This window comes from Melitaea cinxia, chromosome 8 (genome assembly GCF_905220565.1).
Source record: "Melitaea cinxia chromosome 8, ilMelCinx1.1, whole genome shotgun sequence".
NCBI classification, from domain to species: domain Eukaryota; kingdom Metazoa; phylum Arthropoda; class Insecta; order Lepidoptera; family Nymphalidae; genus Melitaea; species Melitaea cinxia.
Window position 1 is genome coordinate 7,962,839 of NC_059401.1, and position 15,038 is coordinate 7,977,876.

Sequence of the window (15,038 nt, forward strand, 5' to 3'; positions counted from 1 at the left end):
TTTAGAATTTTAAAATTATTTTATTATCTAATTAATTAGCATTATGATCATATTTTCCAATTCATATCATAATTATGTAATTATGGAAAAAGTACATTCCTTTGAGGAATCGTAATATTACAAAAACATTCCATTTTTCAGTATTGCACTTTGCTATTGCATTATTTTTAGAATATTCTTTATATTAATATGTATGTTATACCTATAAAATGCTAGCTACATATTACATTTATTTTTGAGATGTCTATCAATTTCTCTATTAGCATTAATGTGTCACTTTAAGTGGTCAATAATATACAATTAAATTGTAATTATGTAATTAATTTCCAAATGACATATTTTCAAATATTTTTGTAAATTCCTATAAATCAAGGAATGGTAATTAAAAGTTACGTAATTATGTCTTCCGTCCACATCTTTCACGATCAAAACATTATCCAAGTCCTTATTTTATTTTTTTTCGCGATTTTTTTTACCTGAACCAAATAAACAATATTCTCACACCTAAACTTAAACAAGTTCTTTTATATTTCATTAGAAACCAATAACTTTGAAATGATTCTAAAGTACAGTGTGATTAAAAATAATGTAAAGGAACATACTTTGTGTTCATGAAGGCTGTGACGGGAGAACTGATTTATAGATTAATAAAAGTATATAATTGGAAATATTGAGGTGAATTTAGTGCTATTCAGATGTGTTAAAAAATACGAGTAAACTTACATCCTTATTTGTTAAGACTACGTTACTATTGACTAAAACCCGGTTACTTTATTCGTAAAACAATTCGTTTGCTCGCGAACTGAAATTTAATACGTGAATCGAATTTGCCGTGAGCATAACGAATATATTTATTTAAATAAAAGATTGCTTCAGTCCATTTTGAGTGTTCCATAAACCCGTATGTATTCAAAACTTTTAAGCGTATCATTTATTTCATTCAGGAAAAGCGTGAAATTCAACAATACTTGTTGTGTTTGACATTGGTAATATGTTATTATTATTTCTTACGACTATAAGTCCTTCCTGTTTATTATTCGTTTTTACTGGTCTTTTCTAATGTCATTCTGATAAAATCATGGTTATTTACTTAAAGTTAAATTAATTATGGTGTAAACTTAAGACAAAATGATGCTTTACATGGGGCGTTCATTTTTCGACAGAGCTAAATGGTTTTTTTTTACCACTTTGTGTTCCAGAGATACAAAACGATTAGTAGAAGATTATTTTAAAAAAAGCTAGTGTTCTTTAAAATAATTTCACATTTAAATTGCAATGTACATTAAAATGATTTAGCGTACTTATTATCGCTTTTAATAATATATGCATGTGTAGGTTAAATCAGTTAAAGCGCCTTCATAATACGATGTTTTTATATTTTAGGACTTATCACTGTTTTTATAGGCTAAGTAAGGTTTAAATAAAATGTATAATATTTATGACTATTGATTAATTATGTATTGTGTTTGTGCCATCTTCATTATTTAAAAGCCTTTTTAAAAAGTGATAAATTTTATATAAAATAGTCATTTACTCTTTTATTATAAAGTTAAATATTTTAAATTGTTGTGTACGATATTAGAGATTGCATTTTAAAATATATATTTTGCTTTTATAGGTGTCCATGCTTAGCTATATAATTTAAATTAATATAAGTATATATTGTAGTTGATTTTGTATTCAACGTAATTGTGCTTAATGTGTTATTTAAATGCGTATAAAATTATAATGACGATTTATATGCGCACAAGAAAAATTATTTATAATTATCAATCATATAAATATTCGATTTTTCTGTATAACAAATATGAACGTAAAAAATGTTTAGTTATTATTTATATTATGTGAAGCACGATGTTTGTTACCTTTAAGCCTGGTGGTTACCAACACAAGGATAAGTTTATTTGTCTCGTATCCTTAAACCACATTAAGCCTTGCCATACTGTAATGCGGGTTTCAGCAAATTAAGTTACCTTTACTCTTGCTCTCTTTTTAGACATATAATCACTTGGTATTAATTTTTCACTGTGCCAAACCATATCATGACCCGTGATAGTATATTATATGAAATAAATATGGACGAAATATATATTTCTTAATCGACAGTGGTTTAAGCAGTGCTATCGTAATAAATTCAAGTTCCTTGTCGAATAAAAGTATGTATTTCTTTATTTTGTATTATTAATTGTAAGTACTAAAGTACATACCTAACACATTACTATTTTTCGAAAGTTATTACTTTAAATTTTTATTGTAACACATTTTATTTTTAATTAGCACAATAGTTTTAAGGGTTGGGATAAAATAAAATAAAAATATCGACAAGTTTATTTTATGTACTAAACGAAAAATTTACCATATGTAGTAGTTTCGGTTGTGAAATCGTTTGCCCCGTATTGAAAATAATATTGTAATCCATGTGACTTGAAAAGCGTAATAGTATGAAAATAAGATCTGATGATACTGAATTCGTAATCTTGTGATTTTAGATTTTATACTTCTTGTTCTAAACAATATAAAGTTTTAGTAGATATTAGATGTTAGTTCTATTTTCAATGTAATTGTAAATAAAATGCCAACTTGTTGAACTATTCTTTCATTTTCATTTGCATAAGGATGAGAGTTAAAAAATAAAACAAATATTAAATTATGATAATATAATTTACAATGTTACAAAGAATACTTTAAAAATTTGAATGGTTTTGAATTTCCTCTCCTAATAAAGACAATTGTTTTAGGAATTGAGATGCATTCGGCAATGTTGTAGCTCCGTAGATAATTTTTCGATTTGTTCCATTGGCAGCTTGTTGCTAAACAGTAAAAAAAAAATCACATTATAGTATCATAGAATACTGCAAGTTACATTTAAACACAAAACGGTATTTCGAAAAAAGTAAATATGTAAATTTTCCCGTTATTGTCAGAAATCAAATTACAAAAGTATTTATTTCACTATAAAATAGATACACCTTTTTAAAAAGGAGTAACCGTTAGTTTTCTAAAAGAAATATTTGGTGTTTCGTTCCATTTAACGGAACGAAATATCGAAATTTTTTTATTTATTTAACAATTTATGTACACTAGGATAGCAATAGGAAATAGCTCGTTTAAACAATGCTGGTACAAAGGCATTACTTATCCCATGATGGAATCTCTTCCAGTAGTCCTGCCACAGGAAAATTATAAAACAGTCGCAAAATTAGCGTGTACAATCTAAACATATTAAGAATAAAAATATAATAAATACATAATTATCTATAATATAAAAATGAGTCGCTGAATGTGTTGCTAAGCGCAAAACTCGAGAACGGTTGGACCGATTTCGCTAATTCTTTTTTTTAAATATTCCTTGAAGTACGAGGATGGTTCTTACGGAGAGAAAAATTCTAAAAAAAAAAAATTTTAAATTTCCTGAAAAAGTCTAAAAACAACACTTTTCTATACTCCCATACAAAAGATTTGTGATAATACTTAATAGTCACTGTTAGGCGATACGAAGTTCGCCGGGTCAGCTAGTACAATATATAAATGCATACATACATAATGTATACACATGTACATACAAATAATATGATATTTATACATACACGCATACACATATACGATACATAATATAATGCATGCGATAATATATTCCAATACGCATAAAGACACTTAATTAAATTGATTTTAGACTAGGATTGATTGAGGTAGAATTCTCCAATAGTTAAATCTTAATCTTAAATAGCGATAGTGTTTTGCAAATGCGAATTTCATATGGTAGGGAATTCCAAAGTCTAACGGAATGTACAGTAAAGGAGTAGGAATAAAAATCGGTACGGTGGGTGGGCATCTGAGAAGAGAACGTTTATGAGATCTGCACGGAGAATCATTATTGTGAGAGAAAGAAAAACGGTCCTGTAGATATGAAGGAGAACGAGGATTAAAAAGAATCTTAAAAAGGAAACAAAGTATTCTAAAATTTCTACGATGGCGGATAGGTTGAAACTGCTTACGAAAGGGACTTACACGATCATATTTTTTTAAGGCGAAAACGAAATATTGTAAATGATTTATTGTTGATGAAAAAGTTAGTTATTAAAAGAACAATATTTTTGCTTTTCATATTTGGAATAAATATACTGTTACTCTACATTCGTAATTATTTAACTATTTGGTAAAAGCGGGATGTCGATAGATTGTCGACATACCTACCGCTTTTTTTTCGATGAACGCGCGATTTCTAAACAAAAACCAACCAACAAGTTCCCTGCAACCTTGATGTTTGACTAGATATTTCTATCGCGATGCTTAATTTTTCATAATTTAACCAGATTATACTTGTATATAAAGAAACTATTCTGAAAATTTCAATTTCCTTTGCACAAAAAAAAATGATTTTTGGGTATGAGAAGATAGTCTAAAATGGAGCAACCTGTCTGGGGAAATACCTAAATCTTGTCGAAGTTCACAGCTAAATAAAACTGCTCTCTAGTAGCGTTGTGTTCTTCTGGTGATTAAGGTAGGTTGTGGGGAATTTGGGATAGGGTCGACAACGCGCTTGTGATGCTTCTGGTGTTGCAGACGTCTATAGGCTACAGTAATCGCTTACCATCCAGGTGAGCCGTACGCTTGTTTGCCGACCTAGTGTCATAAAAAAAAATTGGGTGTAAGCTGTTGAATGCGTGACGAGAGGGTTACAAAAAGTGTAATCGGGCGAGGAGAACGGTACAAGAGAAAGTGCCTTACGCTTTTTTGCCTACATAGTTGAATAAAAAAATAAAAATAATAAGGACTTGGGGAGGATCAGGGGTAAGTTTGGCAACGCATTTACGATGTTCTGGTGTTGCAGGCGTCTAGTCTACGGCAAAAACTTACAATCAGGTGGGTTACGTACCGCTACGTTTGTTTTCCGACCGAGTTGTATATAAAACTGAAGTAAAAGTTCATTAGTACCCCTACAGTATTATACTAAGCGTTATTCTCTCTTTCTATCTCCACTAACTTCTATCTCCTTTTCAACTTCCGTTCGTCTCGGCCCACCACACGTTCCGTAACGCTCTCGTCACGCATTCACCAGCTCACTCCCCAAGCCGAGCGTGGGTAAAGAAGATCAACTTAAGAAGGTATACCTTAGCGAAGTCGATGAGGTTGTGGTACTCGATGTAGCTGCCGCCGCCCACGAGGAAGACCACGGCGTCCGTGGGCGGCGGCTGGCGGCCGGCGCGCGCGCGGCCCGCGGCGTCCGTGCGCGCGGCGCGCGGGTCCAGCCACGACAGCTCGCTCTCGCCGCCCAGCGCCGCCTCCACCGCGCGGCTCACCGGCAGCTTCTGTGTCAAATAGCAAATATTTAAGACGCGTTGTTCATCGTTATCATCACAGCCTATACAGTCTTGAAATTATTTGAGTTCCTTTATTAGTTTATTTTTGTATCGTTAACATTTAAATAAGTAGATTATTTTTTTTTTCACTTAAATAAAGATAATTTTAATTAAAAATATCATAAAATAATCATTACAGTCCATACAGTCCACAGCTGGACATAGGCCTCCACAAGTTTACGCCAAAAATAACGTGAACTCGTGTGTTTTGCCCATAGTCACCACGCTGGGCAGGCGGGTTGGTGACCGCGCGTGAAAACGCGTTGTTATACTAAATAAATAATGCAAACATTCAGCCTGGAACATCCTACTGTTGGGTGTGGACTCTTTCTCAATGTAGGAGAAGAGTCAGAGGTTAATCCATCACGCTAGGCGACTGCGGATTGGCGGATGTTCTCTACTATGAGTAACGATCGCTATCAGGTATTTATGATAACAATTGGGAACGACGGCTTAACGTGCCCTCCGAGGTACGATGGGGAGACCCACAAATACATCCAAACCGGAAAGAAATATTTGTGCAAATACAAATATCCATCCCGAGCGGGAATAGAACACGCAAACCGTTGATGTTTTAGGCGACTACTCGCACCACTACAGAGCGGTAAACAAATAATGCATAAATTAAAAAAATATATATAATTATCTCATCAAACGAAAAAAAAAAAACCGTTTTCAACATCACATAGAAAAGTAATATGTGAATATTGTGGTAGTCGCAAAAATTGTCAATAAAATACGCATTATTAGGCATAATTGGAAAACCGCTTTTCAGACCTCGATGAGACCCACATGACAATCACCGACTTTCGAAAAAAAATAAGAGTTAAAAAAAACAACACATTATCAACACATTAAAATACATTTGAATTCAAATTCAAAATTGATTTTATTCAAGTAGGCTTTCAAAGCACTTTTGAATCGTCATTTTACAAATTAAAATTATATTTGTTCTAATTAATTCATTCTAATAAAATTCATTGTGAATGTTATAGCAATATATTACAAGTCTTATGTAAGATGTGAGAGACTGTTACTTGCGGACAAGCTTATGGGCTTTTGCAAGTAAATATAATTTGATGTATGCTTTTCTTAATGTTACAAATAAATTAAAAAAAAAAAAAATAATAATAATAATAATAAATTAGGAAAGTGAACCTACGACCGATTCAGAATGTAGATTCTTTTTAAAAATAATAATAATAAAAATTAGTAAAGTCTTGCATTATTAATACAAACAGAAAAAAAAAACATTTTACATCGACTATAAGAATAAAATGAAAACATCAACGTAGGTAGTCGAAAAAATTGTTGATTAAATACGCATTATTAGGGATAACTTCTCGTCACATCTCACTCAAATTTAAAAAGTAATGAGGTAAAACACAAAAAAAATTTAAGTTAAGAACTCCCTCCTGTTTTAAAGTCGGTTAAAAAATACAAATCCTTATGAATTGTTGAATTTTGAACAAAACGAACGTGTATTTTTGATAAAAACTGTTTATGTTTTCTGATTTAAAAGACAGCTTTATATATGACGATAAAGCACAAATGATTATGTAATTAAACGTCTGATTCGGTTATTATAACACGGAGTCCTAACATATTATTGGATCCCAATATCTAAATATAATTTTAAGAATACTAATAATTCTGAGTATAATTGGATTGGAAAATCACACAAATTTTAAAGATAAAAGTACAGAAATATCCAATACCGCTAGTTTTTATAAAACTTATGTATAAAATATATTTTAACGTATGTAACAGACGTTCTAAATATACATTTAACGTAAATAAATTAAATATCATTTTATATGTCTGACAAATATAAACAAAGTGATTCAGACAAGTATGGAATCTATTGATGACTCGTTTGTTTTTATTGAACTGTCAATCAAGGCAAGCTTCAACTGAGGAAGTTTTATGATAAAGCAAATGGGTACAATAAAAGTACATTTAATAATAATAATGTGCAGCATGATGTACTTTTTCAAATTTAATGTGATTTCTGGATTTTACAACATATAAGCGTACCTACCCTAAATCTATTCAATACTTTGAAGCCATTTTAATTATCAATTAAGTATTAATTTAGCGTGACATATATAAAATATTTATGTAAAACCAGCTCATCCGGTGAATTTCTTACCGCAATATATATTTTTTTTTCTATTATACAAACCTTACTCAATCATAACGAACACAAAATAGAATTATCCAATTTGATGCAATTGTTCGGAAGTATGTGCTTACATACATACATTCCAGAGATACATGTTTATTTACAGATTTAAGTACATTTTAGACGATAATCTCACCGTATATGCGTTGAATACTTTTAAGTCACTACACTTAAAAAGCATTATATCTGTGTAAAATGAAATTAAAGATTTATTATATTATTTAAAGTTAATTATTATTATTGTGTTTTTAACTTACATGTTTCTTGACAACCAAATTCTTAACACCTTCCATTACAAATGACGACCCTTGCGATACTAATTTTGAAAACATAGAAACAGTTTTTGTTCCACCACCCTCGTATTGTCCTTGACTAGACATTTTGGTGAATCCTCTGTAAAAATGATCCGATTTGTTAATGTTTAATTTTAATCTGTATTTTTTGTTACTAAATATTTTCATGCTGGCTTTTGCCAGTTATTCCTACTTCATTCTTACTGTTATTAACATTAATATCTTATTCGGTATTTTTAGAAATTGTAGCTTTTTAATGGTGACAAAATTAATAAAATCGGATCAGTGGTTTTTAAATAAAGCCATCACTAATCAACAAATTATTTGTTCTATTAGTATTAGTGTAATTAGTACACTTAAGAAACTTAAATTATAAGAAATACATTTATAAAGCTACATGAATTAACTTACTTCCAACGCTTCATGTAAGCCATAGGTTTAATATCACAATTTGCAGCCAATAACGCAGTTTCAAACTTTTTATACTCGTCCTCAGTTATCTGTGATGTGCACAGGTAATATATAATAAATAGACGCATTTTGTCTTCCTCTGTCCCCGCACTGGTATCGGTTATCAAATCCATGACAGCTTTACTTTCTACACCGCTGCTTTTGCTCATTATTTTTTCTTCCAACTCAAAAAATGAGTCGAGTCTCCTTGACTTTATTGCATTTAAAATAGCTGAAAATAAATTACTTATGTTTTAACGTTTTTACTATTTTATCTTTATTTAATACAAGAATTGAATATAAAAATTGATAGCTGACAAAAGCTAAGTTAAGACGTCCGTTAATAATTGGGTCGAAGACAATAATATAAATCATTACATAGATAGTTATGATAATCATTACGTATAGCAAAAGCTCATTATTTACGGTTTCCACATTCGCGTTTTCAGTATTCGCAGATAAAAATTATTTATTTCCGGATGTAGTAAATTCAAGTAAAATGATTCGGTTTCTTGAACGCGTATGTAAGGACTGTGATTCTGATACAAATGTTTTGTAATGCTGGAAATATTTTGACACAGCAAAATACATAGTTAACCCAGTAGTAGGCGCTCCCGGTTAAAAATTTACCATATAATACATAACCACACCACTGAAGTGAAACATCTTTAGCAATAGGTCTTTACTGTTTCTAGATATACGAAACGTAGCTGGCTATGAGAGAAAGAAAATGTGTACTCGCACCACTCTCTCGCTCCGTTCGCCTCGCCCGATCACACTTTTCGTAACTCTCTTGTTACGCATTTACCAGCTTACTCCCCAAGCCAAGCGTCCGTAGAAAAGTTTTATTTCATTAATTCTGTGTCGTCCCGCTTTGAGTACCTTTCGAGAAACGTGCAATGGTTCGCCAGTTTGAATGGTTGACCACTGCTTGTGCAGTATTCATCACCAACAGACCTTTTAGACGCAATTGGGTATTTTTACCCGGTAGCGACTATAGGTGTCTTATATTTTTAGTATTCCACTTTTCGTTTTAGTTTTTTTAGACTAACAAGGTGTCTTATTTATAAATATAATTATTTTATAAATAGTTTATCTACACATTAGTTCATTAAGAATAAATTAAATATAACAAAAAAATATGTTTATTGTAATACTTATTTGAATTTTTACTACTACACTGTATTTTAGACACCATAGCGACAGTCCGTGTTACATTATAGGGCGCGCTTCCCGCCGAATAAACAAAAAATAATCGTTAGACGAATTGAAGCCGAAATTCAAATTACGTTATTATTAAAATGCAAATTCGAAATGCCACAGCGTAATTTCAATAAGAAATCAATGACCCTTTTAAAGGCGCCAAGAAAGTAAAAACTACAATTTTTTTAAGCCTTTCACTCAGAAGTCTAATAGTAAAGATTAAGTAAGGAAATTGCCATTAATTTCATTTTAATGAAGTTTTGTTTTTTTGTACCTCAGAACATATCTCCTTTAATCCTATACAATATACCGTTCCACATTCGGGTTTTTCTCTGTCTCGATCTTTTACTGTATAATTATGTAGTCAAGATATTTTAAAAATATGTTTCTTTATACAAGTATCAGACTCAAAATATTTTCATTAAAATAAACACTCAAAATATTGCAGTTGGTCATGATATATGTAGCAATACCTGTAGCTATAGTTGTATGCATGTCAATGAGTCGTTTTTTTTCCATGAGTTGTGGTAATGAGTTGACTGCACTTGTGAGTCGCTGTGTGTTGTCACTGACTAAACTGAGAGCTAGATCGCTGTCGGCATCCAATCCCATTGAGCTCTTAAGTTGCTTCACTTCTGCTTCAGAACTCCTGTAATTTTATTGAGTTCATTATAATTAAAATATAGTTTTACAAATTATAATATATATAAATTTTATTATATGGATAACGCCATCTTAAACAAAATTATTATTTACTAAAATTCTGCTGCTACTTAAAGTTTTATATATGTGATTTTTTAGCTTGAAATAATTTATTTTCATGTGTAGTCCTCTCACCGTGCCTCGGAGTCCCAGTTGTTATCATAAACACCTGATTGCGATCGTTACTCATAGTATTTTGTTTGTTTGTTGTACACGGGCTATTTTCCGCAAATCGACGTCTAGGTGCGCCTTTTTTGCGTGATCGGCTGGTGGGCACTATTACTCATAGTAAGAAATATTCGTGGTATCAATAGTGTTCTGTGTTGATAGTGAGATTTAACCACCGAGATCCTGAGATCGATAGTAAGAAATATATCCGCCAACCCGCATTGGAGCAGCGTGGTGAATTAAGCTCTGATCCTTCTCCTACATGGGAAAAGAGGCCTATGCCCAGGGATTTACAGGTGGGATATTACAGGCTGAAGCGAATTTATTTTCAAAGTAAATATAATCAAAATGTTATAACAGAATGCACAAACATTTAAACACAAAAAAGGTCAACAAATATTGAATCAATCATTACAGCCTGTACAGTCCACTGCTGGACATAAGCCTCCACAAGTTTACGCCAAAAATAACGTGAACTGATGTGTTTTGCCCATAGTCACCACGCTGGGCAGGCGGGTTGGTGACCGCAGTACTGGCTTTGTCGCACCGAAGACGCTGCTGCCCGTCTTCGGCCTGTGTATTTCAAAGCTAGTAGTTTGATGGTTATCCCACCATCGGTTGGCTTCTTAAGTTCCAAGGTGGTTGTGGAACCTTGTTATCCCTTAGTCGCCTCTTACGACACCCACGGGAAGAGAGGGGGTGGCTAAATTCTTTAGTGCCGTAGTCACACAGCACAACAAATATTGAAATATACATTAAACTTATATATATTATTAAATTTATTATAAAAAAAATCAATGAAGAAGAAGAAATGAAAAAGAAGAGAAGTGAGAAATCAAATCGGTTACCTGTATTTATCTAAATCCTCTTGTATGGCCTCTGCTACAGTTGGGAAAGGGCTACCCTTATGTTCGGACCATAATGGATCTTTGGAGTCTAAATCACAAGTTCTCGTTTTCGCCTTTTGTCCAGGTACTATTGGTCCAGAAGTTTCTGATACCACTGCTCTGAAGTAAAATAATTTTATTTACTAAGTAAGTTGATAATTATTTGCTTTTACTGTATAATCAACTATATACTGTGAATCAATAACGTTAACATTTAAATATCAATCAGATTAATTCTTTTACAGTTCTATTCACTATTATTTTACAGTATAGTACTTAAATGCTTAGTTCTTTCTTTATTAAACAAGTTATATTATACCAATACATCTTTCAAGTGAACTTTAGATTAATAAATTCAAACAAGCAAGTTCGTGTGTTTCTTTTACCTTTATAAAAGTGTAGATAATTACCTGTTTAAAGTCAAATCCAGTACATCATGAGCTAATGCTTGGTAGGTCCAAGTGTGATGTAAGGGGGTTGCCATATCAATATTTCTATCAAGTAATATCAGCATAGGGCGAGTGAAGCTGAATGTGCCAGCTTGACCATGGAATAAATTATTTCTAGCGTCCCAAAGATTTTCACGTAACTTCTTATCCAACTTTTTTGCTACCATTTCAGCAGCATTCCCTTTACTACATCTTATGATAGGAACATTACCTAGTAAATAAAAAATAACTTATTGTTTTTTGTAATTGTATCAGAAAAGGAAAGTAGTGTGAAGATTTTAGCACTTTAGTTGTGTAACAATAAATACAACTATTCACTTTAATTGGCAACAAATTATTAATAATGTTTATTGGATATTTGATAACGGTTTGGTACATAGATCATAGTCTTTTTGTGCTAGCAGTCATGGATTCAATCTCGGCTCATGATGTTTGTTTGAGCTGTAAATATTTGTAAAGTTCTAGTTGAGTGTGATTTTGTTGTGTCTGATTTTATTTTTATTCTCTCATTTTGTTTATTTAGTATTATATTATACACATCAATCATTGGACAAAAATACCTACCTAGAGTAACAAATACTGAAAAAAGACTCTCGACTATTTCATCCATTATAGGTTCCATTTCAGTATCTTTAGTATCACCTTTATTTATAGCTGAAAAATACAGAAATAAGTATAATACAGTAGTAATATTAATATATAAGTAATATACCAAGCTATTATTGTTACAATTATAAATAATTATTAATTACCATAATATGATAAATAATCAGATTGCTGATGTTTCATTATGAACAAATCATCTTCTAAGCATATAAAGTTCAGATATTGATCAAAAACTTTGTGAATACTCATTACAGAGTTAGAGTGGATAGCTGAAGCAGCTAAATCTTCTAATTTCTGTCTTGTTATAGGTGATATGAAATTCAAGTGATATTGATCATATATTCCATTAGAAAGGTCTTGACATATCCTTCCAAGATTTTCTTCTGATGGAACACAAAAATAAACAGCAGGGACTTCTGGTATGGAATCTCGATCTGTATGTAATTGTCTAAAAAGTGAACAGATGTTTATATTTATAAGCACTGTTACATGATAATTATGGATTATTACAATATACAAAAAAGAATAAAGAATTCTTATTCAGGATGGTATAATGCATATTAATGATGTAATAATGTTACACATAACACTCAATAATAAAACAGGAATATAAAATTTTAAAGGTATCATTATAATATATACAAATAAAATAGAAATATTGCAATAAATTATTATAATCGATACAAATTTGTAATAAGGATGACTGGTCTTAGAAAACGGTTTTGTAAAAGTATTCAATGAAAACATTATCTTAGGTATATATGTGGAAAACAGGTCATACAAGTATAATTTTAGTTTGTGTTTAGCAATAAATAAATTAGATTATATGATAAAAAATAATATGTAACATTGTAATATCAATACTTACACATGTAAAGTCACACCCAGTTCTCTGAGTTCTTTGATAGATATTAATGGCGAAATTATGTCTTGGCCAACTCGGTCATAAATGAGTACTTTCCATATTGGTTCATTAGCCACTGCTTTTGTTAGTGGTTGATTTAAATTTAGCATCTGTTTCAAAGCGTCTGTAAAAGGTTTTGGTAGTTTATAGTACAACTATGTACTACTAAAACATTTCAGTGCTATATAATTATGTGGTTTATTTTGTCTTAAAATAAAATAATAAAACGCTTAAAACAATCGATAGTATTAGTTTGTTGTAAAAAAATTATTGTCCGACAGATAAATTAACGAAATTACGAGTCGAAGTAAATTACATTTTCAAATCAATATAGTAAACTTACTGAGTTGGCGTTCACGTAAGGTTGTCATGGTACCGTATTAGATGCACTGCCATCAAATTATTAAATTATATTCTTGATTGTTATTCAAGTACTCCTTAACTTCTTATGTTTCTAATATCATTAAAATAAATTATTTTATACAATATTCCTAATACAACTACTTTAATTTTACTAGTGTCAAAGTGACACTAACATTCTGACGACACGTCGGCTCTGACAAATGACACAAAAATATTGGCTCGCAATCTCAGAAAATGGTGTTAAATGAAAAAAAAGACGATATTATATTTAAACTAGCGACCCGCCCCAGCTTCACACGGTTAGAATGCTGATATTAAATATAAAATAAATATTTGCAATGTAAGCGCAAAAAAATAAATAATAAATAAATATCCTATAACATACACACACGGTCGTCTGTTCTTACAGTAAGCAACTTAATGCTTGAGTTATAGGTAGCAGCCGGTTGATATAGCTAAATACTTTTTTTTGATAAATATACATAGAAATATTACATATATACAATGTTACATCCAGACTCAGGCGGTAATCGAACCCGCAACCCGCGGAACAGAAAACAGGGCCACTATAGCGCTACTGCGCCAATGAGGTAGTCGAAATTGTGTTTATTTACGACATCACATTAGAAACTTCGAAAATTATCAGTCTTCCTCTAATATACCTACTATGCATGTATTATACATATAAACCTTCCTCTGGAATCACTCTATTTAATTTACTAAAGAAAACCGTATCAAAATCCGTTGCGTACTTTTAAAGATCTAAGCATACAGACAGCGGCAAGCGACTTTGTTTTATACTATGTAATGATAATAAATAAAATATCTTATAAGATACAAACACAGACGTCATATATATATGTAAATTAAAATATATATATATATATTAATCTATAATATAAAAATGAGTCGCTGAATGTGTTGCTAAGCGCAAAACTCGAGAACGGTTGGACCGATTTCGCTAATTCTTTTTTTAAAATATTCCTTGAAGTACGAGGATGGTTCCTACGGAGAGAAAAATTCTAAAAAAAAAAATCTAAATTTCCTGAAAAAGTCTAAAAACAACACTTTTCTATACTCCCATACAAAAGATTTGTGATAATACTTAAAAGTCAATTTGAACTTTAATACCATACAATAAAGTTTGTGTTAGGCGATACGAAGTTCGCCGGGTCAGCTAGTATATAATAATGCTTTATTCATAAAAAAATATTTACATACAATAATGAGTTCTCTGGTTCTTGTGGTCATATTAATATTTTTTTTTTATTTGAAAATTGAAACATCAAGATAATAAAAAGAGTTTAATCTGACTTGATAGTGTGAAACGTATATACTATTGTTAGCTTTTAAATTTGTAATTCTAACAATTTTTAAGATATTGGATTTTGTGTCGATATTACTCTTGTTGTTTATTCGCTTAATACCGAAACAGTACAACGATGTTGACGCCATCTACGAAATGGTT

The 15,038-nt window shown here is 31.1% G+C and overlaps 1 protein-coding gene across 1 annotated transcript; it reads right to left on the bottom strand.

Annotated features, from left to right (window-relative positions):
- Positions 1–2,642: 2,642 nt before the first annotated feature.
- On the bottom strand, positions 2,643–13,615 carry LOC123655563 (protein sly1 homolog). Its single transcript, XM_045591332.1, has 11 exons — positions 13,551–13,615; positions 13,172–13,331; positions 12,450–12,751; positions 12,262–12,351; positions 11,659–11,908; positions 11,210–11,368; positions 9,965–10,140; positions 8,250–8,520; positions 7,803–7,938; positions 5,112–5,309; positions 2,643–2,810 (listed from the first exon to the last, which is right to left on the bottom strand). Exons 1-11 carry the CDS (start codon positions 13,576–13,578, stop codon positions 2,685–2,687), a joined length of 1,896 nt encoding a protein of 631 aa, XP_045447288.1. The 5' UTR covers positions 13,579–13,615; the 3' UTR covers positions 2,643–2,684.
- Positions 13,616–15,038: the final 1,423 nt, after the last annotated feature.

Bases quoted from the DNA above. Each gene is read 5' to 3' on its own strand.
- LOC123655563 (XM_045591332.1), bottom strand. From the start codon at position 13,578: ATGACAACCTTACGTGAACGCCAACTCA. The intron at 8,521-9,964 runs GTATTGCTACAT...ATTTATTTTCAG, and splicing joins GCATACAACTATAGCTACAG to CTATTTTAAATGCAATAAAG. The intron at 2,811-5,111 runs GTATACCTTCTT...TTTACTGTTTAG, and splicing joins ACCTCATCGACTTCGCTAAG to CAACAAGCTGCCAATGGAAC.